The 27,718-nt window shown below is 47.8% G+C and overlaps 1 protein-coding gene across 1 annotated transcript in view; it reads left to right on the forward strand.

The window, feature by feature from the left end:
- Window positions 1-27,718, forward strand: part of M1AP (meiosis 1 associated protein) — a 63,204-nt gene that overhangs the window by 4,003 nt on the left and 31,483 nt on the right. Inside the window, exons 2-3 of the mRNA XM_065405762.1 lie at window positions 12,334-12,516; window positions 21,443-21,623. Coding sequence (XP_065261834.1) covers window positions 12,334-12,516; window positions 21,443-21,623 — 364 coding nt within the window. The remainder of the gene's footprint in view (window positions 1-12,333; window positions 12,517-21,442; window positions 21,624-27,718) is intronic.

Consider the following 27,718-nt stretch of genomic DNA (forward strand, 5'->3'; position numbering starts at 1 on the left):
CCCCTTCTGCTATGCTGCCTCTTGGACTCTGGGGCACCAGGCCCCCAGAAGCACCAGCCCTCCGACCATGTGGGCTGGAGCCTACCAACTTCCACTCTGGGGTTGGCCCATAGGACTTCTGCTCCCCTTTAGAGGCAGGAGCAGCGGATCAGGGACACCTTCAGAGTCTCTGCCATCAGCAGCACTGTCACAGCACAAAGGAGAGAGGTACTGGGGTGCAACTGACATGATAGAGAGATGCAGGGAAGAGAGAACACACAATACCAATATATAACAGGGAGGGTAAACAACAAAATACAACTGTCTGGAGTGGGCAGAATGGGAAAGGAGCACATTGAAATGACAGTGGCAAGTTGGCTGAGACACTGGGACAGGGCTTGAGGGTTGGGTAAGATAGTTGGAGGAAAATCAGAAGTGAAATTAAAGTAAAACAAAACCAGACATGGCCCTTTGACATTTTGCGTATCTGTCATCTGTCTATTATGGTTTGTCTGTCTTGTCTAGTTAGACTGCGAACTCCTCAGGGCAGAGATTGTGTGCTCTGATGTTTCTGTGCAGCACACAGCACATTGGGACCCCAGTCTCAACTGCAACCTTTGGTGCTACCATAATATACATTACTACTGTTAAAATCCTGATAGGGAACTCTGGGTGCTACTGTAAAACAGATACTAATTGTGGCTAAATTGAGGGGCAGTCAGCGATAACTCAATAAGGACAAATGCAAAGTACTCCACTTAGGAAGGAACAATCAGTTGTATGCATATAAAATGGGAAATGACTGCCTAGGAAGGAGTACTGCCGAAAGGGATCTGGGGGTCATAGTGGATCACAAGCTAAATATGAGTCAACAGTGTTATATTGTTGCAAAAAAAGCGAACATCATTCTGGGATGTATTAGCAGGAGTGTTGTAAGCAAGACACGAGAAGTAATTCTTCCACTCTACTCTGTGCTGATTAGGCCTCAACTGGAGTATGGTGTCCAGTTCTGGGTGCCACATGTCAGGAAAGATGTGGACAAATTGGAGAAAGTCCAGAGAAGAGCAACAAAAATGATTAAAGGTCTAGAAAACTTGACCTATGAGGGAAAATTGAAAAAATTGGGTTTGTTTAGTCTGGAAAAGAGAAGACTGAGAGGGGACATTATAACAGTTTTCAAGTACATAAAAGGTTGTTACAAGGAGTGAGAAAAAATTTTCTTCTTAGTCACTAAGGATAGGACAAGAAGCGATGGGCTTAAATTGCAGCAAGGGAAGTTTAGGTTGGACATTAGGAAAAACTTCCTAACTATGAGGGTGGTTAAGCACTGGAATAAATTGCCTAGGAAGGTTGTGGAATCTCCCTCATTGGAGATTTTTAAGAATAGGTTAGACAAACACCTGTCAGAGATGGTCTAGATAATACTTAGTCCTGCCATGAGTGCAGGGGGCTGGACTAGATGACCTTTTGAGGTCCCTTCCAGTCCTGTGATTATTTGTCACTATGAAAAAAGCCACAATGCTTCTGCAAAGCCACCTGTGCATGATGTTAGCATACAAAACTGCACCTATTAATTCATTACAGTTACCCTGGTCTTCCTTCCACCTTCCCTCAATTGTTACATCTGCTCTTAAAATAGTTAGTAAAAGGATACCCAGAGCACTGGATGGGCACTTTATTAGTGTAGTTAATAAAAATAGTAAGCTCCTCAGGGCAGGGACCAAAACCTCCTCTGGGTCTGCAGAGCACCATGATGCCTTTATCTTGACTGGAGCCTCTAGGCACTGCATCAATAGTGTTTGTATTCAGTCTCATCTGGACTGTTTTGATATTGTCTGGTGCTCTGTCCAGCTATATGTTACTCAGAACTTCAGCAAAAGGCAGCCAAGTCCATCTGTTTTCTGCCTACACCAGTAGATGCCTATACAATATTCCTATACTCTGATACAGCTCAGTAGCCACACATGCACTGACTTCATTGAGTCACTTTCCTGTGAAATCATGTTAGTTCAAGTAAACTTGCTGCCTGCCATGGGCGTATTAAAGGCTAGGCCGTGGCCCCGCCCTGAAGCCGGCGGGGACTCAGCTCCAGTAGCCTGGAGCTCGGGCCTGCCAGCAGCCAGGGTAGCGCTGGGGTAGGCCTGTAGGGGCCAGTGGCTCAGCCAGGCACTGGGATTGGCCTGGCGCTTGGGGGGGGGGGGCAGTGGCTTGGCCAGGAGCTGGGGTTGGGCCGGCGCTCGTGGGGGGGGCATGCCAGGGCTCCTCCAGCCTGGGTGGGGGTCCTCGGGTCTTCTCTGGTCATGGGCGGGGGGGGTCTTGGGGCTCCGGTGTGCGGGGGGCAGTGCCTTGGGCAAAAAGGGCGGAGCCGGCGAGCTACCCTCCCTGAAGGGGGTGGGTTCACCCATCGCCCATGCTGCCTGCTTGCAACTCAGGACAAACTTGGTTTAAGACAAACTCTCTACTGACTTTAAATGAGTACATGCAAGCCTGTTCTCACGGACTGCACCTCTGGAGTGTGAGCATTCTCTGTTAATTACACTTAGGTATTACACAGTGTATCATTTCCAGATTGCAACAGAGCTAAAGCATGACTTCCAGTTCACCTTCCTGTCATGCCTCACTGGTGTGCTCTAGCTAAGTCATGTGCACCCCTCGGGCCCACCACCCCCAATTTAGGGAATGAGCTCCATTGGCTTCTGCTGTCCCCATGATGTTATTTTATAAACCAAACATAATTAGAGACCTAGTGCCTGAAGAGGTCTGTCCTGGCAGCAAGTAGCAGGGGATCAAAATAATAAAGAAAAATAATAACAGAACAAGCAAACTAGGATCTGGTCCAAGAGGTGAATATAGCTGAATTGCTCAGTAATAGCTACCATACTAAAATTAAATTTAACATCCTTGTACTGGGGGAAATGCCAGAGAAACCCACCACAGGAGCATTTAACTTCAAAAGGGGAACTACACAAAAGTGAGGAAACTCTTTAAATGGAAATTAAAAGGAACAGTCAAGAAGGTGAAATGCTTGCAAACAGCATGGAAACTATTTAAAAACACCACAATACAGGCTCAAACTAAATGTATACCCCAAATTATAAAAAAACCCACAACAAAACAGTAAAAGGACTGAAAAATGCCACGGTAGCTTAACAGAAGAATAAAAGAAACAGTTAGAGGCAAACAGGCATCCTTTAAAAATTGGAAGTCAGATCCTACTGAGGAAAATAGAAAAGAGCAAAAATGCTGGCAACTCAAGAGTATAATTAGGCAGGCCAAAAAACAATTTGAAGAGCAACTAGTTAAAGACACAAAAACTAACAGCATTTTTTTTAAAGTACATCAGAAGCAGGAAGCCTGTCAAACAAGCCCTGGGCCACAGTACAATTAAGGTGCTAATGGGGCACTCAAGGAAGACAAGGCTGTTGCACAGAAGCTAAATCAGGGGTGAGCAAACTACAGTCCGGGGACCATATCCAACCCTCCAGCCGGTTTAAACCAGCCCTTGAGCTCCTGCTGGGGAGCGGGGTCTGGGGCTTGCACTCCTCCCGCGCTCCAGTCGGGGAGCGGGGTCAGAGGCCGGTCTGCGCACACGTGCCAAGGCTCCCGGAAGAAGCAGCATGTCCCCCCCTCCAGCTCCTACATTTAGGGGCAGCCAGGAGGCTCCGCGCGCTGCCCCCGTCCCAAGCACCACCCCCGCAGCTCCCATTGGCCAGGAACTGTGGGTAATGGGAGCTGCAGGGGTGGTGCCTGTGGACGGGGCAGCATACAGAGCCGCCTGGTTGTGCCTCCACATAGGAGCCGGAAGGGGGACATGCCGCTGCTTCTAGGAGCTGCTTCAGGTAAGTGCCGCCCGGATCCTGCACCCCTGACCTCCTCCCGCACCCCAACCTCCTGCCCCAGCCTGGAGCCTACTCCCGCACCCTGAACTCCCCCTCCCACCCTCTGAATGCCTTAGTCCCAGCCTGGAGCACCCTCCTACACCCCAAATCCCTCATTCCCAGCCGCACCCCAGAGCCCGCACCTCCAGCAGGAGCCCTCCCACTCCTCCCCGCACCCCTACCCCAGCCCGGAGTCCCCTCACGCACCCTGAACTCCTCATTTCTGGCCCCACCCCAGAGCCCGCACCCCCAGCCAGAGCCCTCAGCCCCTCCTGCACAATTTTGTGAGCATTCATGGCCCACCATACAATTTCCATACCAAGATGTGGCCCTCGGGCCAAAAAGTTTCCCCACCCCTGAGCTAAATGCATAGGCACCAACTCCGGGGAAAAATTAGTGGGTCATCTGCACCCACCGGCAGCCAAGCTCCCCTCCCCGCCACACCTCACCTCCGCCTCCTCCCCTGAGTGCACTGCATCCCCGCTTCTCCCCCTAGCTCCCAGCGCTTGCCGCCGCAAAACAGCTGTTTCGCGGTATAACAAGCTCCGGGAGGGAGGGGGGAGGAGAGGGAACGTGGCATGCTCAGGGGAGGAGGCGGGGAAGAGGCGGGGCGGGGCCGGGGATTTGGGGAAGGAGTCCAATAGGGGCAGGGAGGGGATGGAGTTGGGGCAGGGACTTTGGGGAAGGGGTTAGAATCACAGAATATCAGGGTTGGAAGGGACCTCAGGAGGTCATCTAGTCCAACCCCCTGCTCAAAGCAGGACCAATTCCCAACTAAATCATCCCAGCCAGGGCTTTGTCAAGCCGGGCCTTAAAAACCTCCAAGGAAGGAGATTCCACCACCTCCCTAGGTAATGCATTCCAGTGCTTCACCACCCTCCTAGTGAAATAGTGTTTCCTAATATCCAACCTAGACCTCCCCCACTGCAACTTGAGACCATTGCTCCTTGTTCTATCATCTGCCACCACTGAGAACAGCCGAGCTCCATCCTCTTTGGAACCCCCCTTCAGGTAGTTGAAAGCAGCTATCAAATCCCCCCTCATCCTTCTCTTCTGGAGACTAAACAATCCCAGTTCCCTCAGCCTCTCCTCATAAGTCATGTGCTCCAGACCCCTAATCATTTTTGTTGCCCTCCGCTGGACTCTTTCCAATATTGGAATGGGGGCAGGGCAGGGGCGGGAAGGGGGGGAGTCAGGGCAGGGCTACGGGCAGAGCGGGGTCGAGCACCCATCGGTGCCAGCAGAAGTTGGCACCTATGGCTAAATTAATTATTTGCATCAGTCTTCACTGCAGAGGATGTAGGAAAGATGAGATCCCCACATCCAAGCTGTTTTTTGTTTAGGTGACAAATCTGAGGAACTGTCCCAGATTGAAGTTTCAGTTGAAGAGGTGTTGAAATAAATTAATCAATTAAACAGTAATAAGTCACCAGGACCAGATGGTATTAACCCAAGAGTTCTTAAGGAATTCAAATATGAAATTGCAGAACTAGTAAATGTCGCATGTAAGCTACAATTCAAATCAGCTTCTGTACCAGATGACTGGAGGGTAGCTAATGTAGTGCACATTTTTTAAAAAGACTCCAGAGTCGGTCCTGGCAATTACAGGTTGGTAAGCCTGACTTCAGTACCAGGCAAATTGGTTGAAACTATAGTAAACAGCAGAATTATCAGACAGATAGATAAAGATGGTATGTTAGTGAAGAGCCAGCATGGTCTTGTAAATGGAAATCATGCCTCACCAATCCATTAGAATTATTTGAGGGTGTCAACAAGCATGTGGACAAGGGTGATCCAGTCAACACAGTGTACTTGGACTTTCAGAAAGCCTTTGACAAGGTCCCACACCAAAGTCTCTTAAGCAAAGTAAGCTGTCATGGGATAAAAGGGAAGATCAGTAACTGGTTAAAAGACAGGAAACAAAGGACAGGAATAAATGGTCAGTTTTCAGAATGGAGAGAGATAAATAGTGGGGTCCTCCAAGCATCTGTACTGGGACCATTGCTGTTCAACATATTCATAAATGATCTGGGAAAGGGGGAGAACAGTGAGTTGGCACAATTTCCAGATGATACAAAACTACTCAAGATAGTTAAGTTCAAAGCTGAATGCAAGACTTACATAGGGATCTCACTACACTGAGTGACTGGGCAACAAAATGGCCGATGAAATTCAGTGTTGATAAGTACAAAGTAATGCACATTGGAAAACATAATCCCTACTATATGTAACCCTTCTGCCAGGCCAAGTTGATAGCAGCAAGGGCCGGGTTCAGTACATAGGGGTCCCTTCCCAACAGCGTGACACAGAACCAGCTCGAGCCCCCACCCAGTGACCTGGGACAATTACATACCACCCCCCTGGGTGCCTCTAAGAAGCAATACTTCCCCTCTCGCAAGCACGGAGTCTGAGTGTAGCGGAAAATGTTTAATAACATGAGGTAAACGACATCAGCATTAAATTGGAAAAAACACCACAAACAGGATTCATAACACAAACCATGAGCAAAAAACCCACCCCAGCAAATTGGGTTGTGTCCTTTCCCTTTGATTCTTGAATCCAGCAACCCAAAATCACCCAGAGTCCCCAAAGTCCAACACCCCCAAAGTCTCTTGGGTCCAGCAACCACCCAAAGTCCCAAAAGTCCAACAACCCCCAAAGTCTCTGTCCCTGGTCAGTGCAACCCCAGAGTAAAAGGGGGCACGCAGGGTGTTAAGGGACACCTTACGTGTTCCGAGGCCAACCGGCGGTCTCTCCGTGGGGTTCCGCCGCAGCCTTTACCACGAGCCAGTCCACTTCCTGCCGTCCCACGAACCACTCCGCTCTACGAGCTGCTCCGCTCACCGACCTGTGAGCCGCTCCATCCGTCCCCGCAAACAGCTCCGCTCGCCGTTCCTTGGGCCACTCCAACCGTCCCCGCAAGGCTCCACGCCGCTCGCTGCTCCTCCAGTCGTCCCCACAAATTGCTCCACCAGCTGCTGAGCAATATAGCTTCAGGCTCCCCCACTAGTTAACACAGCACTCAGTGATCTCAGCTCTTAGTGATTTCAGCTCATAGTAGGGGAGCCCCAGTGCTGGTGCACCATTGGCCCAAAGTGAATTCAGCTCAGCAGTCTGTAACTAGCAACAGAGGGTCCTGTGGCACCTTTAAGACTAACAGAAGTATTGGGAGCATAAGCTTTCGTGGGTAAGAACCTCACTTCTTCAGATGCAAGTAATGGAAATCTCCAGAGGCAGGTATAAATCAGTGTGGAGATAACGAGGTTAGTTCAATCAGGGAGGGTGATACTTGACACCATGCAAGGCACTGCATTTAGCCGTATGGAATGGAAATCTATCAACCTCATGAAGAAACTTGCAACTCACCCTCCCTGATTGAACTAACCTCGTTATCTCCACACTGATTTATACCTGCCTCTGGAGATTTCCATTACTTGCATCTGAAGAAGTGAGGTTCTTACCCACGAAAGCTTATGCTCCCAATACTTCTGTTAGTCTTAAAGGTGCCACAGGACCCTCTGTTGCTTTTTACAGATTCAGACTAACACGGCTACCCCTCTGATACTTGACAGTCTGTAACTAGACTCCTAATGGAATCAAAGTTAGCTCTGACATTCAACAGTGGAGAGAGAAGGTGGTGCAATTGGCATTTCAAACCCTCAGAGGGGGCCCATACCATCAGGTACAAATACCTGCCCCCATCCTCTCTCAATTCACTGGGTTTTGTAACCCATGCCCCTTGTCAAGCAAGTGCTACTTAGGTAATGGTGAAGGACTCACTCAGTCCTTCTGTCATACAACAGTTCCACTGGCCTTGATTCACAGAATCAGGGTAACAAAACTTTATTCTTCCTGCCCCAATAACAGAGAAACTGGGGATCCCATACCAGCCAAAGTAACCACTTTCAGTTGCTGTTGTTTCATGCCAGGCGAGTGGGTGTGCCTATGCAAACAAGATCAGCCCCTGGAGTTCTTTTCCACACTCGCCATAATTCACCACCAGATGTCAGGGTAGAGCTTATCCTGACTCTGCTTACATCTACATACAAAACGATGCGTTAGCTGTTAGCACTCAAAAAGGATTTTGGAGTCATAGTGGATAGTTAAGAACATAAGAACGGCCATATTGGGTCAGACCAAAGGTCCATCTAGCCCAGTATCCTGTCGTCCGACAGTGGCCAATGCCAGATGCCCCAGAGGGAATGAACAGAACAGGTAATCATCAAATGATCCATTCCTTGTCACCCATTCCCAACTTCTGGCAAACAGAGGCTAGGGACACCACCCCTGCCCATCCTGACTAATAGCTACTGATGGACCTATCCTCCATGAAAACATCCACTCAGCCTGCAACGGCAGTCAAAACAAGCTAACAGAAAGTTGGGAATCATTAGGAAATGGATAGATAAAACAGAAAATATCGTAATTCCACTATATAAATCCATTGTATGCCCAAACCTTGAATACTGCATATAGTTCTGGTTGCCTCATCTCAGAAAAGATATATTAGAATTGGAAAAGGTGCAGAGAAGGGCAAAAAAAGTGATTGGGGTATGGAGGAGTTCCATGTAAGGAGAGATTAAAAAGACTGGGATAGTTCATTTTAGAAAAAAAGATAACTGGGGATGGGGAGGGAATATGATAGAGAAAGTAAGTGTTATTTACTGCTTACATAACACAAGAACTAGGGGTCATCCTATGAAATCAATAGGCAGCCAGTTTAACACAAACAGAACTACTTTTTCCACACAACGCACACTCTGTGGACTTCATTACCAGAGGATGTTGTGAATGCCAAAAGTATAACTGGGTTAAAAAAATAATTAGATAAGTTCATGGAGGATAGGTCCATTAATGGCTATTATCCAGGATGGACAGGGACACACCCCGTATCCTTAAATCACCAACTGCCAGAAGCTGGGACTGGACAACAGGGGATGGATCACTCAAAACTACCCTTTTCTGTTCATTCCCTCTGAAGCATCTGGCATCGGCCACTGTCAGAGACAAGATAGTAGGCTAGATGGACCATTGGTCTGAACCAGTATGGCCATTATTACGTTCTAACTTCCCATCTAACTTGCAGTCAGTTAGCTTCCAGGTTCTTTTTATTGCCTCTGCCTCATTTAGCTTTCCTCCCCTACAGTTGTGGAATACACTTTGCATTAGTGCTGCTTCCTTTATTTAGAAAACAAGTACTGTGTTGGAATAAGGTACCCTTTAAACATGGTATTGTGGACCTAAATGTGGAATTGTGCATTCATAAATGTCTTTAATCCAATTAGAAAATGATTATGCCAAGCAGGTCAAAGACTCAAGTCTCCCAATAAGAACAACAGGAGATTGGGGACAAATACAATGGTATTTTGTTTGATTTAGAGCTTTGGGATTAGGAACTAATCCAGTGTTCATTCTAGGTATTCACTAGTCTGGGCCCACTAACCCAAAGCTGCACAACGTTACAGATTAAAGCCCCTAGCACAATAATTGCAGTTTAACATAATTTACTTTACAAGAGAAGGTCTTTGGAGTGAGCGCATAAAGCTTTGACCTAGTTTTTAACAAAGCAGAGGTTCAAAAAAATAATTTCTAACAGAGTTTCTCAAACTGGGGCCTGCAGAGGCTTACTGGGACTCTCCAAATTCCTGGATCTCCTTCTAAAATGTGTCTATAGTAAAAACCCACTTGGTCTGGGCAGAAGGAATTTTTTCTGCCAAAATTTGAAGTGTTATTTAGGTCCAGAGTCTGATACTTACCAATACTGAGCAGCATCATACTCCTCAAGGGACCCCACTGACATTAGTGGAGACTCCCCAGATTGAGTAGTGAGTACCATTACTCACATTGGGTATCATAGAATTATAGAATATCAGGGTTGGAAGGGACCTCAGGAGGTCATCTAGTCCAACCCCCTGCTCAAAGCAGGACCAATTCCCATCTAAAATATCCTAGCCAGGGCTTTGTCAAGCCTGACCTTAAAAACCTCTAAGGAAGGAGATTCCACCACCTCCCTAGGTAACCCATTCCAGTGCTTCACCACCCTCCTAGTGAAAAAGTTTTTCCTAATATCCAACCTAAACCTCCCACACTGCAACTAGAGACCATTACTCCTTGTTCTGTCATCTGCTACCACTGAGAACAGTCTAGATCCATCCTCTTTAGAACCCCTTTTCAGGTAGTTGAAAGCAGCTATCAAATCCCCCCTCATTCTTCTCTTCTGCAGACTAAATAATCCCAGTTCCCGCAGCCTCTCCTCATAAATCATGTGCTCCAGCCCCCTAATCATTTTTGTTGCCCTCCAGTGGACTCGTTCCAATTTTTCCACATCCTTCCTGTAGTGTGGGGCCCAAAACTGGACACAGTACTCCAGATGAGGCCTCACAAGTGCAGAATAGAGGGGAATGATCACATCCCTCGATATGCTGGCAATGCCCCTACTTATACAGCCCAAAATGCTGTTAGCCTTCTTGGCAACAAGGACACACTGTTGACTCATATCCAGCTTCTCGTCCACTGTTAACCTAGGTCCTTTTCTGCAGAACTGCTGCCTCGCCACTCGGTCCCTAGTCTGTAGCAGTGCATGGGATTCTTCCGTCCTAAGTGCAGGACTCTGCACTTGTCCTTGTTGAACCTCATCAGATTTCTTTTGGCCCAATCCTCTAATTTGTCTAGGTCCCTCTGTATCCTATCCCTACCCTCCAGGGTATCTACCACTCCTCCCAGTTTACTGTCATCTGCAAACTTGCTGAGGGTGCAATCCACGCCATCCTCCAGATCATTAATGAAGATATTGAACAAAACCGGCCCCAGGATAGACCCTTGGGGCACACCGCTTGATACCGGCTGCCAACTAGACATCGAGCCATTGATCACTACCTGTTGAGCCCGACGATCTAGCCAGCTTTCTATCCACCGTATAGTCCCAATACTGTGGGAGACCGTATCAAAAGCTTTGCTAAAGTCAAGGAATAACACGTCCACTGCTTTCCCCTCATCCACAGAGCCAGTTATCTCGTCATAGAAGGCAATTAGGTTAGTGAGGCATGACTTGCCCTTGGTGAATCCATGCTGACTGTCTGATCACTTTCCTCTCCTCAAAGTGCTTGAGTAGCATCAGAATCTAGTTCTACATTTAATGTTAATGGTCTTTACCTTCAGAAAGCTGGAGAAGCACTTTATTATTGGTCTAGATAATACTCAGTCCTGCCATGAGTGCAGGGCACTGGACTAGATGACCTCTCAAGGTCCCTTCCAGTCCTATGATTCTATGATTGTCCCTGACTCCACAGTGGCTTCCAAACAGATTGCTATTTGGTTCCATGGGCTAATGGAGACTGAAGGCCAAATTCAAAAGTGAGTCTAGGAGTTTAGACTGCTGTAAATAACAACTTTTGCTGGCCCCTTCAATGTACATTTAGCAGCAATTTAGACATACTATGGGCCAGATTTTACTACAATTCACTTACTGGGTATGTCTACAATGGAGACTTTGTTCCTATTGTAGTTTAATTGACATATTTGTAAATGCTAATCTAGACTCTAGGACTCCCTACTAGGATTGACCTCAACCAGCTATATCGAGGCAAAAGTTGTTAACTTCTGTCTACATTAGGAAAAGGTCACGATTCGGTACATGTGTTAGATAATCTTGAACATGAGCAGCGCGTATAATAGGCTGGGGAAGGCTGTGCCTCCCCAAAGAGCCTTGCATGGTCCTGCCCCAAGCCCGCCTCCTGCAGCTAGTTGGCCCCAGCCCAGGCAGGCTGCTCCTCTTCCAGGAAGCCATGCGCCACTTACCAGGTGCTCTGGGGCTGGGGACACTTGGGTGACCTGGGGCTGTGGGCTTCAGAGGAGAAGAGGGTGTTATGGGTGGGCCGGGCTGGGAGCTAGCCCCCCAAGCCCGAGGTTTACCCACCGCCCTGAATGGATAAACACAACGTATAAAATGGCTATCATCTTGGTAACTAAGCATCGTATCCTTTATATATCACCCGTACGTGAGCCAAAACACAAGCAGTTGTAGTGGGATGCAGCTGCGCTAGTGATTTGTGCCTCTGGAGCTACATGGATCGACAGACTGATTTAGACAAGTGGTCTATCTAGTCCACTATCCTGTTTACAACAGTAGCCACTACCAGCTGCCTCCAAGGAAGGTTCAGGAAATTCCACAGCAGTCAGTTAGCCATGGAATAACCTGCCCACAGGGGAAAAAAACAAACAAAAAACTTCCTCCCAGCCCCTAATTGACTCATGTCCTGAAGCAAGAGGGTTTATAATCCTCCCAAAACTCTTGTTCTTTTAAAAATCTTTACAGTACAACTTTGGATAGTCTTGTGATCCATATCACTGTCCAATCCTTTTTGAACCCTGTAATCTTGGGGCAATGTGTTCTACAACCAAACTGCATTGTGTGAAAAATAATTGTTATTGCATTTTAAATGTCCTCTCTTTAATTTAATTGAATACTGTTTTGCAGCAAGTAAAAGGGAGCTTTCCTCGGCTTCAGACCTGCATTTCAGAACTTCGCTCCTTACCAAGAGAAGGCTCTTTCCAACAAAAGGGAGACAGAGTGATGCAGGCTGTGCAGGATGGGCTCCAGCAGTTTAAACAGTACACCAGACATATGCTAGCAGGAGGCTCAGTGAACAGTTCTGTTGAGGTAAGTAGAGTGCTGGGGAGATAGTAATAACCATCGAGTGCAGTCCATCTGTATATTTCAGGTTTCAGTCACTGTGGTAGCTAAGCATCATGAGAGGAAGTAAGTAGCATAAAACAATTCCAAAAAAGAGGAACCCCATAGTTTGCTCTGCAGGATGCCCAAGATCTCATGCCACATACAGATTCAAGTCACTCATGGAATATGGCCCTAGCTGTGAGAGGGAAGACAACTTGATGACAAGCATTAACTGATTATTTTAACTTCCCATTTTGTACACAGTTAATCTCCAGGCATCCAAGACTGGATATTATTTAAAGTTGATTTTATTTCTTATGAGATCATAGTGAAACACACTGTGTGTATCTGCATACAAGATACTTTTTGATATGACTTCCCTGCCGGCCTACACTTACATTCTAGGGTCATGTTCTGCCTATATTCCCTGGATGGAATTTCCACTAACGTCAATGGGACATTTGTGCAAAGATCCTAGTTGTGGCTTAAAGTATGTCCACAGTTCATTAAAACATCAATTCAAATGGAAAAGCATTTTATTGTGGGATTAGTTGGCACAGTAGCAAAGAACAGGAAAAGCCTACAAAAAGATCATTATCTTAGCACAATCTTTAAATCAATTTTCAGTACAAAAAGCAAATAGGATCAGTATCTGGAAAACAGAGAAACTTTATAGTCAGCAATTAATTCTCTCAGCAGCAGCTTGAGACTTCCGTAGGAATCCTTGTCCCATGCACCCAAACACAGATCATCTACCATTTTGCATCTATTGTGTCCCCTCTTATTCATTGCCTCTCTAAAGTAAACAGCCCCAGTCTTTTCACTCTCTCACTATATGAAAGATTGTTGAAGCATCTAAACGTAATCTCCCATCTCTGAATCCCTTCTATTTCTGTTATATTCTTTTTGAGATGCAGTCACCAGAACTGAACACATGATCCAAGGAGAGGCTATCCCATTGATTTATATAATGGCATTGTAAATATTATTTCTCTAATAATGCCATATAATATACATTTTTTCTATCCTTAGATGCAGATGTGTAGGTTGTTTTTCATTCTTACATAATTTTGCTTTCTTCCCCCTCCTACTTCCCCACCCACCCCCACTTGGTGATGAAATGGTAGAGGGATTTGGCTGGGAGGAGGGGAATAAGTGATGGCTTTTAATTTCTGACCATTGTGATTCTGATTTGGGGTGTTTATTTCAGTGTTGGAGGGCAATACAGAGTAGGTGTAATTCAGGGGATGATACAATTACCTTCTCTAATTAATTTAACTGCAAATACATGCACAGCACAATCTTCCATTGCAGCTGAGGGAATGGGACAGTTAACTACAATATTAAATGATCTACAGATGTAGGTGGCATATATTCCACTAGATTTTCCCTGTTCCTCTGGTTTGTTAAAATTAGTCCATAATGTGTTGTGCAAGCACACATTACTGTGCAATTTTCACAGGGGATTTCTGGTTTCGGTTTTTCTGGCACACACCATAGTACAAAGGCTATCCACGTGTATAAGACTGTAAAAGGACTGTGGCCTAAGTTTTCAAAAGTAATTATTGACTGTGTCTCAGTTTTTGAATGCCCAACTTGAGACATCCTTAAAAGACCTAATTTTAATATAAATATATGCCTATCTCATAGAACTGGAAGGGACCCTGAAAGGTCATTGAGTCCAGCCCCCTACCTTCACTAGCAGGACCAAGTACTGATTTTGCCTGAGATCCCTCTAAGTGGCCCCCTCAAGGATTGAACTCACAACCCTAGGTTTAGCAGGCCAATGCTCAAACCACTGAGCTATCCTTCCCCCCAGAGGGCAGCTGCTCAGTACTTCTGAAAATCAGGTTCTTTTTCATAAATTCAGAGATTATAAAACCAGAAGGGATCTCTTGTCTGGCTTCCTGCATAACGGACCATGGACTTGATTTCACCAAGTCCATGGTCCGTTATGCAGGAAGCCAGACAAGTGATTCCTGCTTCAAACCCACATTTAGAAAGATATCCAGGGTTGGTTTAAACACCTCATTTGATGAGGAATCCACCAGACCCCACCACAAATTGTTCTAATAGTTAATTCCCCTCACTGTTCAATTTAACTTTATTTCTACTCTGAATTTTCCTAGCGTCAGCTTCCAGGGATTTGATCTTGTACTGCCTTTTTCTGCTAGGTTAAAGAGCCCTCTATTTTTAAGGTATCTCAAGTTAACACCCAAAAATCACTATTCACTTGAAAAGTTAAGCTTGTATTTTTAGAGGTCAATAGCAGCGATACCTATATTAAAGTTGTGTAATGCTGACAAAGCCTGGTTGTTAGCGGGTGGGATTGAACCTGGGACCTTGGGAGCTAAATGCAGGAGCCTCTACTGCAGGGGTTCTCAAACTGGGGGTCGGGACCCCTCAGGGGGTCGCAAGGTTATTACATGGGGGGTCGTGAGCTGTCAGCCTCCACCCCAAACCCTGCTTTGCCTCCAGCATTTATAATGGTGTTAAATATATAAAAAAGTAGTTTTAATTTATAAGGGGGGTCGCACTCAGAGGCTTGCTATGTGAAAGGGGTCACCAGGACAAACGTTTGAGAGCCATTGCTCTACTGCATGAGCTAAAAGCCAGCTGCCTCTCAGCTAAGGCTGTAGAGCAGATTCATTCATCTCTAAGTGGTCTTGGTGCCATTAGAGGGGACAGAACATCACACTCAGGAGGTGTGTGGGTTACAGTTGCATATATACCTTCCATTATAACCTAACTTTTAATTTTGTCTCAGTTTGGCAAACTAACTGTTTGGGCTGAAGTAGACTAGGTTTCAGCTCTGGCTCAGGTTGTTCTTTTTTTTTGTTTTGTTTTGTTTTAAAAACATTAGAGCAAAAACAATTAATCTGTTTCCAAGAACAAGGCTAGTGAAAAACAGGTAGTTTTGCCAATGGCAACAAAATTTCCTACCATTTACTGGAACAGCTCTAGCATCTCCATGGGTTGGAGCATGAAACTCAAATAGTGAGATAAGACTGGGGCCAGAGGAATGGACTTTGAATCCTCTTAAAAGTCCATCCAGATATGTCCATAATCCTTTGGGGATATGTGGGGGAGCGGGAAGGGGGCGGGGGAAGGGGGCGGGAGAGAATCACTATTTGCCAGGGGAAGACTGCCCACTTGAGAACCAAAGGGGACTTGTGATGGGGTGCACCACTCACCACTTGGCTGGCGCATCCTCCTGCTCACTATAGGGATTAGCTCTCGAGGCCAACACCCCTTCCCATGGTCGCATGCCATTATGCCTTCTCTCTCTCAGGTCTGCATCTCCTCGCTCATCCCAGGACCCGCAGCATCCTCTTCATGACTCAGCCTTCTGGCCAGGTCACTCAACATTCCCCCTTCCAGGGTATATCAAAGTCTTTCCTTCAGCAGTCTTCCCATTCACTGCCTCAGGTACCACTCCTAACCCTAAGCCCGCATTAGCTTTTTTCACAGCCATATCACATTGGCAGCTCATAGTCATCCTGTGATCAACCAATACTCCAAGGTCCTTCTCCTCCTCTGTTACTTCCAAGTGATGCGTGGCATGCGTCCCCAGTTTATAACAAAAATTCTTGTTATTAATCCCTAAATGCATGACCTTGCACTTTTCACTATTAAATTTCATCCTAGTACTATTACTCCTGTTTACATGGTCATCCAGATCTTCCTGTAGGATATCCCGGTCCCTCTCTGTATTGGCAATACCTCCCAGCTTCGTGTCATCCTCAAACTTTATTAGCACATTCCCACTTTTTGTGCCAAGGTCAGTAATAAAAAGATTAAATAAGATTGGTCCCAAAACCAATCCCTGAGGAACTCCACTAGTAACCTCCTTCCAGCCTGACAGTTCACCTTTCAGTATGCCCCGTTGTAGTCGCCCCTTTAACCAGTTCCTTATCCACCTTTCAATTTTCATATTGATTCCCATCTTTTCCAATTTAGCTAATAATTCCCCATGTGGAACCGTATCAAATGCCTTACCAAAATCAAGGTAAATTAGATACACTGCGTTTCCTTTGTTTAAAAAATCTGTTACCTTCTCAAAGAAGGAGATCAGGTTGGTTTGGCACGATCTACCTTTTGTAAACCATGTTGTATTTTGTCCCAATTACCATTGACCTCAATGTCCTTAACTACTTTCTCCTTCAATCTTTTCCAAGACCTTGCATACTACAGATATCAAACTAACAGGCTTGTAGTTACCCGGATCACTTTTTTTCCCTTTCTTAAAAATAGGAACTATGTTAGCAATTCTCCAGTCATACGGTACAACCCCTGAGTTTACAGATTCATTAAAAATTCTTGCTAATGGGCTTGCAATTTCATGTGCCAGTTCCTTTAATATTCTTGGATGAAGATTAGCTGGGGCCCCCGATTTAGTCCCATTAAGCTGTTCGAGTTTGGCTTCTACCTCGGATGTGGTAATATCTACCTCCATATCCTCATTCCCATTTGTCATCCTACCATTATCCCTAAGCTCCTCATTAGCCTCATTAAAGACTGAGGCAAAGTATTTGTTTAGATATTGGGCCATGCCTAAATTATCCTTAATCTCCACTCCATCCTCAGTGTTTAATGGTCCGACTTCTTCTTTCTTTGTTTTCTTCTTATTTATATGGCTATAGAACCTTTTACTATTGGTTTTAATTCCATCATGACTACTATTCCACCATGTTTCTGTTATCCCTATAATTTCTGGTTTCACTTCCTGCACCAATAGCTCTAGTTCCTCCATTTTGTTACCTAGGCTCCTCGCATTAGTTTACAAACATCTTAATTTTTGCTGTTTGGCTTCTCTCACTTTCTTTACCCAATTAGGCACAGACATTCTGTCACCAGTATCACCTATTAAACTGGTATCTACACTACTCTTCCTCCTTATGTCCTTTCTCCTACCCACTGCTGTATCCTTTCTTACTTCGTTTTCTTCCCTTTCAATGTTAAAATCCAGCGTGGAGATTACCTGGACATCTCCCAACCATCTCCCCCAAATTCCTAGTTTAAAGCTCTCTTAATCAGTTGTGCCAGCCTCCATCCTAGAAGTCTATTTCCCTCCCTACTCAGGTGAAGTCCATCCCGAGAGAACAGTCCTCTGACCATGAATGCTTCCCTGTGGCCATACATCCAAAAGCCCTCCTTATAGCACCTCTGCCTGAGCCATCTGTTGATCATCATAATCTTGTCACACCTTTGTTGCCGTTCTCTAGGAACAGGCAGAATCCCAATGAAGATCACCTGAGCCTCCATTTCCTTAAGCGTCTTCCCCAGTCTGGCATAGTCTCCAGCGAGAATCTAGCCGTATCATTTGTTCCCACATGAAGGACAATCAGCGGATTCTTTCCCGCTCCCGTTAGGATCCTCTTCAGCCTCAGGTCCACATCCTGTATCTTAGCACCAGGCAGACAGCACACCCTTCTGTTCTCTGGATCAGCTTTAGTTACAGGCCTGTCTATTCTTCTCAGTAAGGAGTCCCCAATCACATAGACCTGCCTTTTCCTGGTGATGGTGCGATTCTCCGGTCTATCCTCGTTCCCTCTGGCTGCAAGTCCTCTTGATTCCTATTGTCCCTTGCAATCCTCTGCAACCCATCCCGTATTCTCCTGGGGCTCATATTTGGTGTTGTTATCTCCATTGACTCTTCCCCTCTTCCTTTAGGACTAGCTTCTCTTCTCTTCTTCCTTGCCCTTTCACCTTCAGCAACCACCTTCTTCATTTTCCAACTCCGCAAACCTGTTCCTGAGCTCTATTTCTCCTTCACTAGCCCGTCTTTTCCTCTGCCTGGTTCTCTTAGTCACATGCTTCCACTGTCCACTTTCCTCATCCAGCAGATTCCCCTCAGAGTTCTTTGGTCCTGCTTCTATTTGCAGGTCTGAGCTTTTCCCTTCAGACTCCTCATGTCTTTGCTCCATCATCCACTCGAACCCCCTTCTAAACTCAACCAGAGTTTCCACCTGCATCTCCAATCCTCGGATCTTTTCTTCCATCAGCTCTATCAGGCGGCACTTCATGCAGACGAAACTCTTTTCAGGTACCCCCTCCAGGATCATGTACATGCCGCAGCTTCCACATCCAGTCATCTTCATTGTGTCTTCCACTGTTTGGGTCACTACCACTGCTGCCTCTGTATCTGTCATAGCCTTCTCACCTAAGTCCTGTTAGTCCGAGAAACACAAACCAAACCAAAACACCACCACCCACAGAAACAGAAACCCCCAACGAGCATCAAAACACTGCCAGACCACTACACACTCCCTTCACTAGCCTGGCTCTCTTAGTCTTCCCCTCAAACTCCCTTTGCAAACTCCCACTCAAACTCCCCTGTTTACAGCTCTCTGTTTACTGGCTCCTGTGCCACTGCAGCTGTCTATGCTGCTGCCTGACTGGCTGGCTACCTTTATAGGACCCCTAGTCAGAGAAGCCCCTCCCCCTAATCAGGGCTCAGCTTCTCTCCCGGCACACTGCCCCTACCAGCCTCTACAAATACAAATAGAAATGCCTACAAATACCTTCTCCTCCAACAGAACTCCCACTCCCATAGGGTCCTTGGTGGGCTAGGCAGCCTAGAGGTTAGTGCCCACCCAGTGGTGGGAGGCAGGGTAGGGAAGCCCAGGCTCACCCACTCCACCAGGCTCCAACCCAGGGGCCCTACAAGGATCAGCAGCATTTGGGCTCTGAGGGGACCCTTTGAGTTACCCTCCCTGGATCACTTCCTACCACTGCTTCCGTCCTTCCCTCAGCATCTGGTCCCAGATGAGGCAAAAGTAGGGTTACCATATTTAAAAAATAAAAAAAGAGGACACGCCACGGGGCCCAGGCCCCGCCCCTTTCCCGGCCCCACCTCAACTCCGCCCCTTTCCCGCCCCAACTCCGCCCCTTCCCCAAAGTCCCCGCCCTAACTTCGCCCCCTCCCTGAGCGCCCCACATTCCCCCTCCTCCCTCCCAGCCACGCGAAAAGGGCTGCCCGAGCGCTACTGGCTTCATGGTTTGCCGGGCAGCCCCCAGACCCTGCGCCCCCGGCCGGCGCTTCCCCAGCGCAGCTGGATCCCAGGAGGGGAAGTGCCCAGCCGGGGGCGCAGGGTCTGGAGGCTGCCCGGCAAACCGTGAAGCCGGTAGCGCTCGGGCTTCGGGCAGCCCCCATGCCTCCGGACCCTGCGCCCCCGGCCGGGCACTTCCCCTCCTGGGCTCCGGCGGCTGCTGTATGCTCCCTGAACTCCTGGGCTCTGTAAGCGCCGAGCTGCCCAAGCGCTACCGGCTTCGGGCAGCCCCCATGCCTCTGGACCCTGCGCCCCCGGAGCCCGGGAAGGGAAGTGCCCGGCCGGCGGCTCAGGGTCCGGAGGCATGGGGGCTGCCCGAAGCCGGTAGCGCTCGGGCAGCTCGGCTTTAAACAGAGCAGAAGAGTCAAGGTAGGGAGCACAACAGCCGCGGGAGGGGAAGTGCCCAGCCGGCGGTATTTTTCCCGGACATGTTTGGCTTTTTGGCAATTCCCCCCGGACGGGGGTTTGATTACCAAAAAGCCGGACATGTCCGGGAAAAACCGGGACGTATGGTAACCCTAGGCAAAAGAAACCAAACCATCAGCCCCCAACCCAGCTCAGCATAGAGTCCTGTTCCCTCAGGGAGTCTTCTCCAGCCCCTTTGTCAGGAACCTTCAGGGTAGGTCTGTCCTCTTCCCAGCCTCCCTTCTGAGCTGGGCTGCTCCCTTTTCAACCCTGTCTCCAGCTGAAGCATGCTTGGCAGGGCTCCATGGGCCCAGTACTGTCCTTCAACCTTGTCTGCAGGGCCGGCTCTAGCTTTTTTGCCGCCCCAGGCAAAAAAAAAAAAAAAAAGGCGGCCAGACTGCCAAAGCAAAAAAACCCCCAAAAAACAGCAGCCGCAGGGAGCGCGTGGAGGGCAGTCAAGGCTGCTCGCAGGGGGGTGAAGGGCGGCACCCGCCCGCTCCCTCCGCCCGTGGGCAGCCAGGTGCTGCAGCCCGCTCGAAGCCGGGCGAGAGGGGCTCCCCCCTCCGGCCTTGGGATGCCTCTCCCGGCTGGGCAGGCGGAGCCCCCGGGGGCTGCAGGAGGTGCTGGCTCAGCCGCTCCGTTAAAGGCGGCTCGGCCGGGCTCAGAGCGGCGCAGGAGGCAGAGGCCGGTGCAGGCGGCGGGGAGTGGTGTGTCCCGGGGAGCCTGGTGGCACGGTGAACGGCGGGGATCGCTAGTTCCTACCCCCCCGGGCCGGGGTCCGTGCCCCTGCAGGGCTGGGCTGGCCGCCCCAAGATTGGCCGGAATGCCGCCCCTTACAGTGTGCCGCCCCAACCCCTGCTTGTCTGGCCCAGTTTGGGGTTTGCATACCCCATCACAAAGGGACAGTAACTTAATATAGAAACCATTTCAGTACGGACAACTCCAGCCATTCCAAAATCATGAGTCAGGCTCCATGAAAACCAAGATTGCCTTAAAAATCCTCTTAAAGTAATACATGTTGAGCTCTTTCTGTATATCTTCTCTATTTTTGAGCCTTCCGAGTACACTCACATAACATTTTCAAGCTTTTCTCCACAACCATGAGGACTGGATTTTTTTTTTTAAGTGAAAGCAGAGATGTTCATGTAATCACCTGACTTCAGGAGTTGATGTTTAGGAAATACACCATCTCTCACCGACTCACAATCAAATCACAAGAATTGGCAACAGCGCCATTTTGCAAAACGAGGTTACATCAGCACTTAATGATAGCGATCCCTGCACCACACCTTGCCATGGTGTCACATGGGCCTCTTTGGGCTCCCTGCACTGCATGGGGGCAGGGGTTCTAGAGGGGCTTCCCTAGCTACTGTATTCTGCTAAACAGCAGCTGGGTGTGATATCTCTGGCAGTTGGAGGTAGCTACTGCATTAGATCTGTGCCTTCTATTTCAGATTACAGTTTTGACTAGTCAGCCAGGCAAAGACATGGTGAAACAACTGGAAACAGGGTTAAGAGAGATAGACCTGGTGAGTCTGCGGAAACTGCAGATCATAGAGATCTCACAAGCAGACTTGCTGGAGTCAGCGGATGTGGAGTGGCGCATACATGCTGAGGAAGAGGTCAGCAGTGATGGTAAGTGCAGAGAGGGAGCACAGTGTGGTTATGCATTTGGAGAGCAATACAATCACCAGATGTCCTTTTAATGTGAGAGTGGCTGCTCGTCAGTAGTATGTAACAAACCTCACAGGCGGGACGTTGCTGAGCCAACAGAGGCATTTAAGGAAGGGCAGGCAAGTTTTGTACCACTGCACTCCCCAGGGAGCTCCACAGAGGGTGGGCAGCTTTAATTCATGGCCTGGGTTCTCTTGGAGACTCATCTTCAAAGCTTGATCAGAGAATGTGCTGAAGTGCATTTCTTGGGTGCTCTCGTCCATACTACCTCTCCAACTGCCCTCCCATTTTCTGGGCGACACTAACTGGCTCCTGGTCTCTCGGCAAAGGGGGTTGTGTGTGACTTGCACTAGTCCCAGATTTTCTGCCAACCGGGGCACATAACACAACTTACTGGGTGGAACCTAAGGAGTGACTAGAGCCCCAGGGGCTAAATGTTATTTTGGCTGGCTGCAGTACTGCTAAAGCATGCTTCCTCCTAATCTCTAGGGGCATTCTCAGCAATCGAAATTGAAGCAACAACAATAAGAAATTGCAGAACCAGAAATCCCTATTCATTCCTGTTTGTAGCTTCCTGCTTTCATAGTGAATGGGTACAGGCAACTCTCTAAACAAGGAATTCAAAGAGTTATATTCAGCGAGAGAAATCCTGCACCACCACTCAACTTGGTGACAAAAGCTTATGAAACGTAAGGCCAAATTAATTGCACTCTCTCATTTAGGTATTTGGTCTGACAAACTCCTTCATATCTCTGATTAGCAGCTGATGTTTCAGTTAAATTCGCCTTCCCGAGGCCTGAGGAAATTACTGGGTTTATGTGAGCAGCGTTTGTCAATAGCAAAGGTTTGTACTCTGCTCTCACAAACCTGGGCTGCAGCACAGCACATGCTGATCACATTTTGCCACAGGCAACAATCTGTGCCCGACTGCACTCAGTCAACCCCACCTCACTATGCCAGTGTTGACCAAATCACATACTGCTCATCCCAGAGCTGCTAAATTATACAACCATGCACTTAGAAAGCCAAGCTCACTGTTTTACCATCCCCTCTTCTCCCAGGGTCCTCAAAAGTTGTCTGTCCTAAAGTGATCTTCCCTTTCAATGGGGTAGCTATTCAGGGTTCTGCACTGTTTGAAAAAGGAGGCCTTAGGGAGAATGCTCATCTTTGTGATGGTAATACACCCTGATCAGATAAAAAGCGCTCCAGCCCCCCTCACTAACCATTACCAGTAGAGCTGGGAATGAATAAGGAAGAGGATAAAGGTCCCACAATTTGGGGTATCATTACACTGAAATCTTTAATATAGCCAGGAGCTGGAAGAACCATAAACTGAGTTGAAATAAATGAATTTTGGAAGGGCTTGATCCATACAGTTCCAAAATGGATATGTTCACTGAAAATGTCTACTACTTGTGCAGAGGGGAAGCTTCTGCATAGCGGAAGAATACAGAGTTCAGTCAGAGAGGGAGCAATGTTAGCAGGTGGCTCTTGATAGGAGAAACCGGGACTGCTGAACAAAGGAGTGGATTAAAGTTCTTGATAAAAGTGTAAGCCTGAGCCCTGTTGTATTAATGTAGCTGGAATAAAGGGCCCAAAGAGTCAAAGGTGTTAATATGACCGTGTCACTCTCCAACATTAAAGAGTGTTGAACAAGGTTTGGGGTTTGGAATACACAGACCTTGGTGTGACATCCTGTCCCTTTAAATGTTTGAGGACTCTTCCTCCCCAGTGAAGCCTTTCAGGTTAGTTTCAATAAAGCATGCCCAGCAAATGCCTCTTCCCACCCCCACTCTGCCCCAGCCCACCTCTTGCTCCACCCTCTCCCCCAGCACCTCCTGCCCGCCGCTGAACAGCTGATCCGCAATGGGCAGGGTTGCTGGGGGGGGCGGGGAGTGGGAAGAAGCTGATTGGTGGGGCCGCCGGTGGGTGCTGAGCACCCACAAATTTTTTCGTGGGTGCTCCAGCCCCAGAGCATCCACAGAGTCGGCACCTATGTCTCTCAGGCTGGGCAGAGCTGGGTCGGCTGCCTTGTCTCCTTGTACTGGTGCCATTTGGTACACTTGGCCTCAGGATTAAATCAGTGCAGCAGCTTCAACAGGAGAGACTGAGGGAGTCCCCACATCAGAATATCCCATAGCCCCATGGCTTGAGCACTCCCCGGAGTGTGACAGATCCCTGTTCAAATCCCTTCTCCACCTCAGGTGCCATAGGCACCTAACTCCAGGGGAGGGCTCACACCTGGGAATTCCTAGCAGAGATAGGCACCTAAGTCCAGGCTCCATGAGAGGAGTAGTGCTTAACACCCCCTCTCTGGTCACCATCTCCCACCCAGTAGCTTAGGCGGCTCACTGCCTAGCCTACTGACTTCTGTGAATTGCACTGTAAGGTGCCTCTCTCTCCCCCCCCCGTGTTGGATAGGAGCCTCGGCACCAAACTCAAGCTTTGTGAATCACAGTATTTTTCTAGGTGTCTAAAAACTAAGCACCGTGATGGGTCTGTGTCAACATCTAACTCTGTTTGTGCATCCAGGCCCACGTGCTTCACAAATATTAAAGAATTTATCTTCACAACACCCCTGTGAGATTAGGTTGTCGTCGTCTTCTCCTTCCCCTTTTCCCAGGTGGCTGGGATCGGGTGGGTCGCCATATCAGACTTAGGTGGTGGTATTATCCCCATTTTACAGCTGGGGAATGGAGCCACAGATTTAAAGTCAAAATTATCAAAGGAGTCCACTAATTCTGGGTGCCAAACTGAGACCCAAGGCCTGATTGTTCATTGTATTTTGCATTTAATTGCACTTCATATGTTCAAAACACAGCTCAAATTGAATTCCATTGCAGTTGTGAGTGCTCAGCCCTTCTACAAACCTGGCCCCTTGTATCTCACACTGGGGAGCCAGAAAATGAGAAAAGACAATTAGTGGCCATCTGAGAGTTCTGGCTTAAGTGACTTGCCCAGCATTACACAGAAACTCTGGGGCAGAGGCAGGGATAGAATCCAGTTTTCCAGGACGGCATTCAGTTGCCTTAACCCTGAGACTATCATGTCTCATACCATCCCCTGCCTCATTCTCTAGGCACATTCCAACTTCTGCAACAAATGAGACGAGGACAACAGCTTCATTACCTCTGATTTTTCCATCTGAGCTTCAAACCAAGGTTTCAGTCCATTACAAGCTTCTGTTTTCAAGATTCTGGATTACATCCTCCAGCTCAACTTTCAAGGGCTCCCCATTGGCTCTCTCAGGGTACATTTAGTTGCCATATCAGTGTCCGATTCAAACTCATACAGTGTTCTCTCATTCCACTGTTTCAGAATTTCTAAGGGTGTGTCTACACTGCAGCGGGGAGATGACATTCCCAGCATGGGTAGACAACTTCTCGCTAGTGCGCAAAAAACAGCAGTGTGGACAGTGCGGCACAGGCAGCAGCTCAGGCTAGCCTAGGGTGGCCAGATAGCAAGTGTGAAAAATGGGGATGGGGTGGGGGGTCATAGGAGCCCATATAAAAAAAAGCCCCAAATATCAGGACTGTCCCTATAAAATTGAGGCATCTGGTCACCTAGCCACCTGAGCCTGTACCCAGAAGGTTGGCCAGGCTTTGACTAGGGTGGGTAGCCCGCGACTCTGCCCATGCTTTAATGTCCATGCTGCTATTTTCAGGGTGCTAGCTTGAGTGAGACTAGCAGGAGTCTGTCTACCTGCCCTGGGAATCTCACTTCTCAGCTGCAGTGCAGACATACCCCAGAAGGACTGGTTCGTGCCTATCCCCTCCATTCAGGACCCTAACCCTAACCCTGCCCTGGGAATCTCACCTCTCAGCTGCAATGCAGACATACCCCAGAAGGACTGGTTCATGCCTATCCCCTCCATTCAGGACCCTAACCCTAACCCTGCCCTGGGAATCTCACCTCTCAGCTGCAATGCAGACATACCCTAGAAGGACTGGTTCGTGCCTATCCCCTCCATTCAGGACCCTAACCCTAATGGGCGTGGAGTAAATACAGTAGTTATGTCCCAGAAAGGTGCTTCATCCATCTGTACATTTTTCAAAGAAACAGCCAATGTAGAAGCTAAAGAGCTAATAAATTCTTCATGAGTGTGGAGAACCATCATCTCTCTCTGTGAGAGTCAGGGAAACTCAATATAAATTTATGCTTTACAGATAGATGAACAGGAAATGGCTCTGTGCAGGTAATTGCTCTTCAAGAATGTAATTAGTGGCATTTCACTACAGCTGCCGCACTGAGGTATGGCCAAGCAGCCCCATTTCTTTCTAGTAAGAGACAGTGTTGAGTTTCCTTTTACTAAGGCCATATGTTTTGCCAACACAATTACAGTACATAGGCAGCCGCATTGCTATTAGAGAAGAGAAAGGAAATTCATGTTTATTGAGAGAGGAGTGACAACATTCCCCAATTGCACACACTCAGCATCACTCCAAGAGGAGTAGCTCAGCACTGTGTGTGCATGCCATTTATCAGAGAGAAGCTCGTGCATTCCCCAGTGTTTTGTTTGCTGAAGAGCTAAGGTTGTCTCCAGTCTATATTTCAGAGCAGATGACGTTAGCCAATGCTCCAAACATTAATCATTCCTCCAGCATAAAATGTTGCATTCACCAGCTCTGAATTATTCAGAGAGAGGAGAGAATACGACTGGCAGCATTGTGGGCAAGAAGCTCACTCACCCACCAATGCTGTGCATACAGGGTATTCTCCAGCGAGGAGCCCAGATCCTTCCCTGGCCCTTTCCTCCTTGGCATGCCTGAGGAAGGAGTTCACACACACTCTGGCACTAATTTCCAGCAAGGAGGAGTCCACGTGCTTGCCATTAACCTGTGTGCTCAGCATTCCTTGGAGAGAAGCTGCAGTATTCACCAGTGCCATGCTTCTTGGGGAGGAGCTGTCATTCCTGCAGCACCGTGTGCAGGGTACTCCTCAGAAAGGAACTCACACAGTTACCAGTGCTTTATTCCTCAAGGCACAGCTCATGTGTGTTCACCAGGATTACATGCTCAGTATCCTTCCGAGGCAAAATGAAGCACTTGCTGGGGCCAGGTGCCTGGAGTCTCTTTGCGGAGGGAACGATGTATTTCCCACCATCTCAGGCAGGGCTGTGAGAGGAGCATCATCAGCTCTCTACCTCTCAACATAAGAACGGCCCTACTGGGTCAGACCAAAGGTCCATCTAGCCCAGTATCCTGTCTTCCAACAGTGGCCAGTGCCAGGTGCCCCAGGGGGAATGAACAGAACAGGTAATCATCAAGTGATCCATCCCTTGTCCGCTCATTCCCAACTTCTGGCAAACAGAGGCTAGGGCCACCTGATATCCAGGCTTCCTAAAGGAGCAGCTGGCCTGTTGGGCATGCTTGTGACCCTGCTCACTTATCCTTCAATTCCACCACATAATTGTGAGCTCTTCAGAGCAGAGACCTGCCCCCTATGCAGCACCTGCAGACTTATGGGCACTATCAAATAATAATGACCAGGAAGGGGATTGCTTTGCTCCTTGGCTGGGGAAAGGGCTATACTAAACTGTGGTCTGTCAAAATGAAAGTTTGCTGTGAGGCTTTGCTTCCTACTAGGCCAGAAACTGGAAACATGCTTTGATTTTTAAGATTGGGGTTTTCAAAAGAGTCTTAGGGATTTGGGCACCCAACTCCCATAAACTGCTTTGAGAGCCCAAGTTTAAATCATTTACTATCAATGGTTGCTACAGCAATGTATGAACGGGGAACTAGCGAGCAGAAATAGGGCCATGGTATTATAGGCAAACAACACAGGAATGCAGGGGCAAGATTAGAAAGGCAAAGGCACAAAATGAGCTCAAACTAACTACGGGAATAAAGGGGAACAAGAAGACTTTTTATCAATACATTAGAAGCAAGAGGAAGACCAAAGACAGGGTAGGCCCACTGCTTAGTGAAGAGGGAGAAACAGTAACAGGAAACTTGGAAATGGCAGAGATGCTTAATGACTTCTTTGTTTCGGTCTTCACCGAGAAGTCTGAAGGAATGCCTAACATAGTGAATGCTAATGGGAAGGGGGTAGGTTTA

The sequence above is a fragment of the Emys orbicularis genome, chromosome 5 (genome assembly GCF_028017835.1).
Source record: "Emys orbicularis isolate rEmyOrb1 chromosome 5, rEmyOrb1.hap1, whole genome shotgun sequence".
Taxonomy (NCBI): Eukaryota; Metazoa; Chordata; order Testudines; family Emydidae; genus Emys; species Emys orbicularis.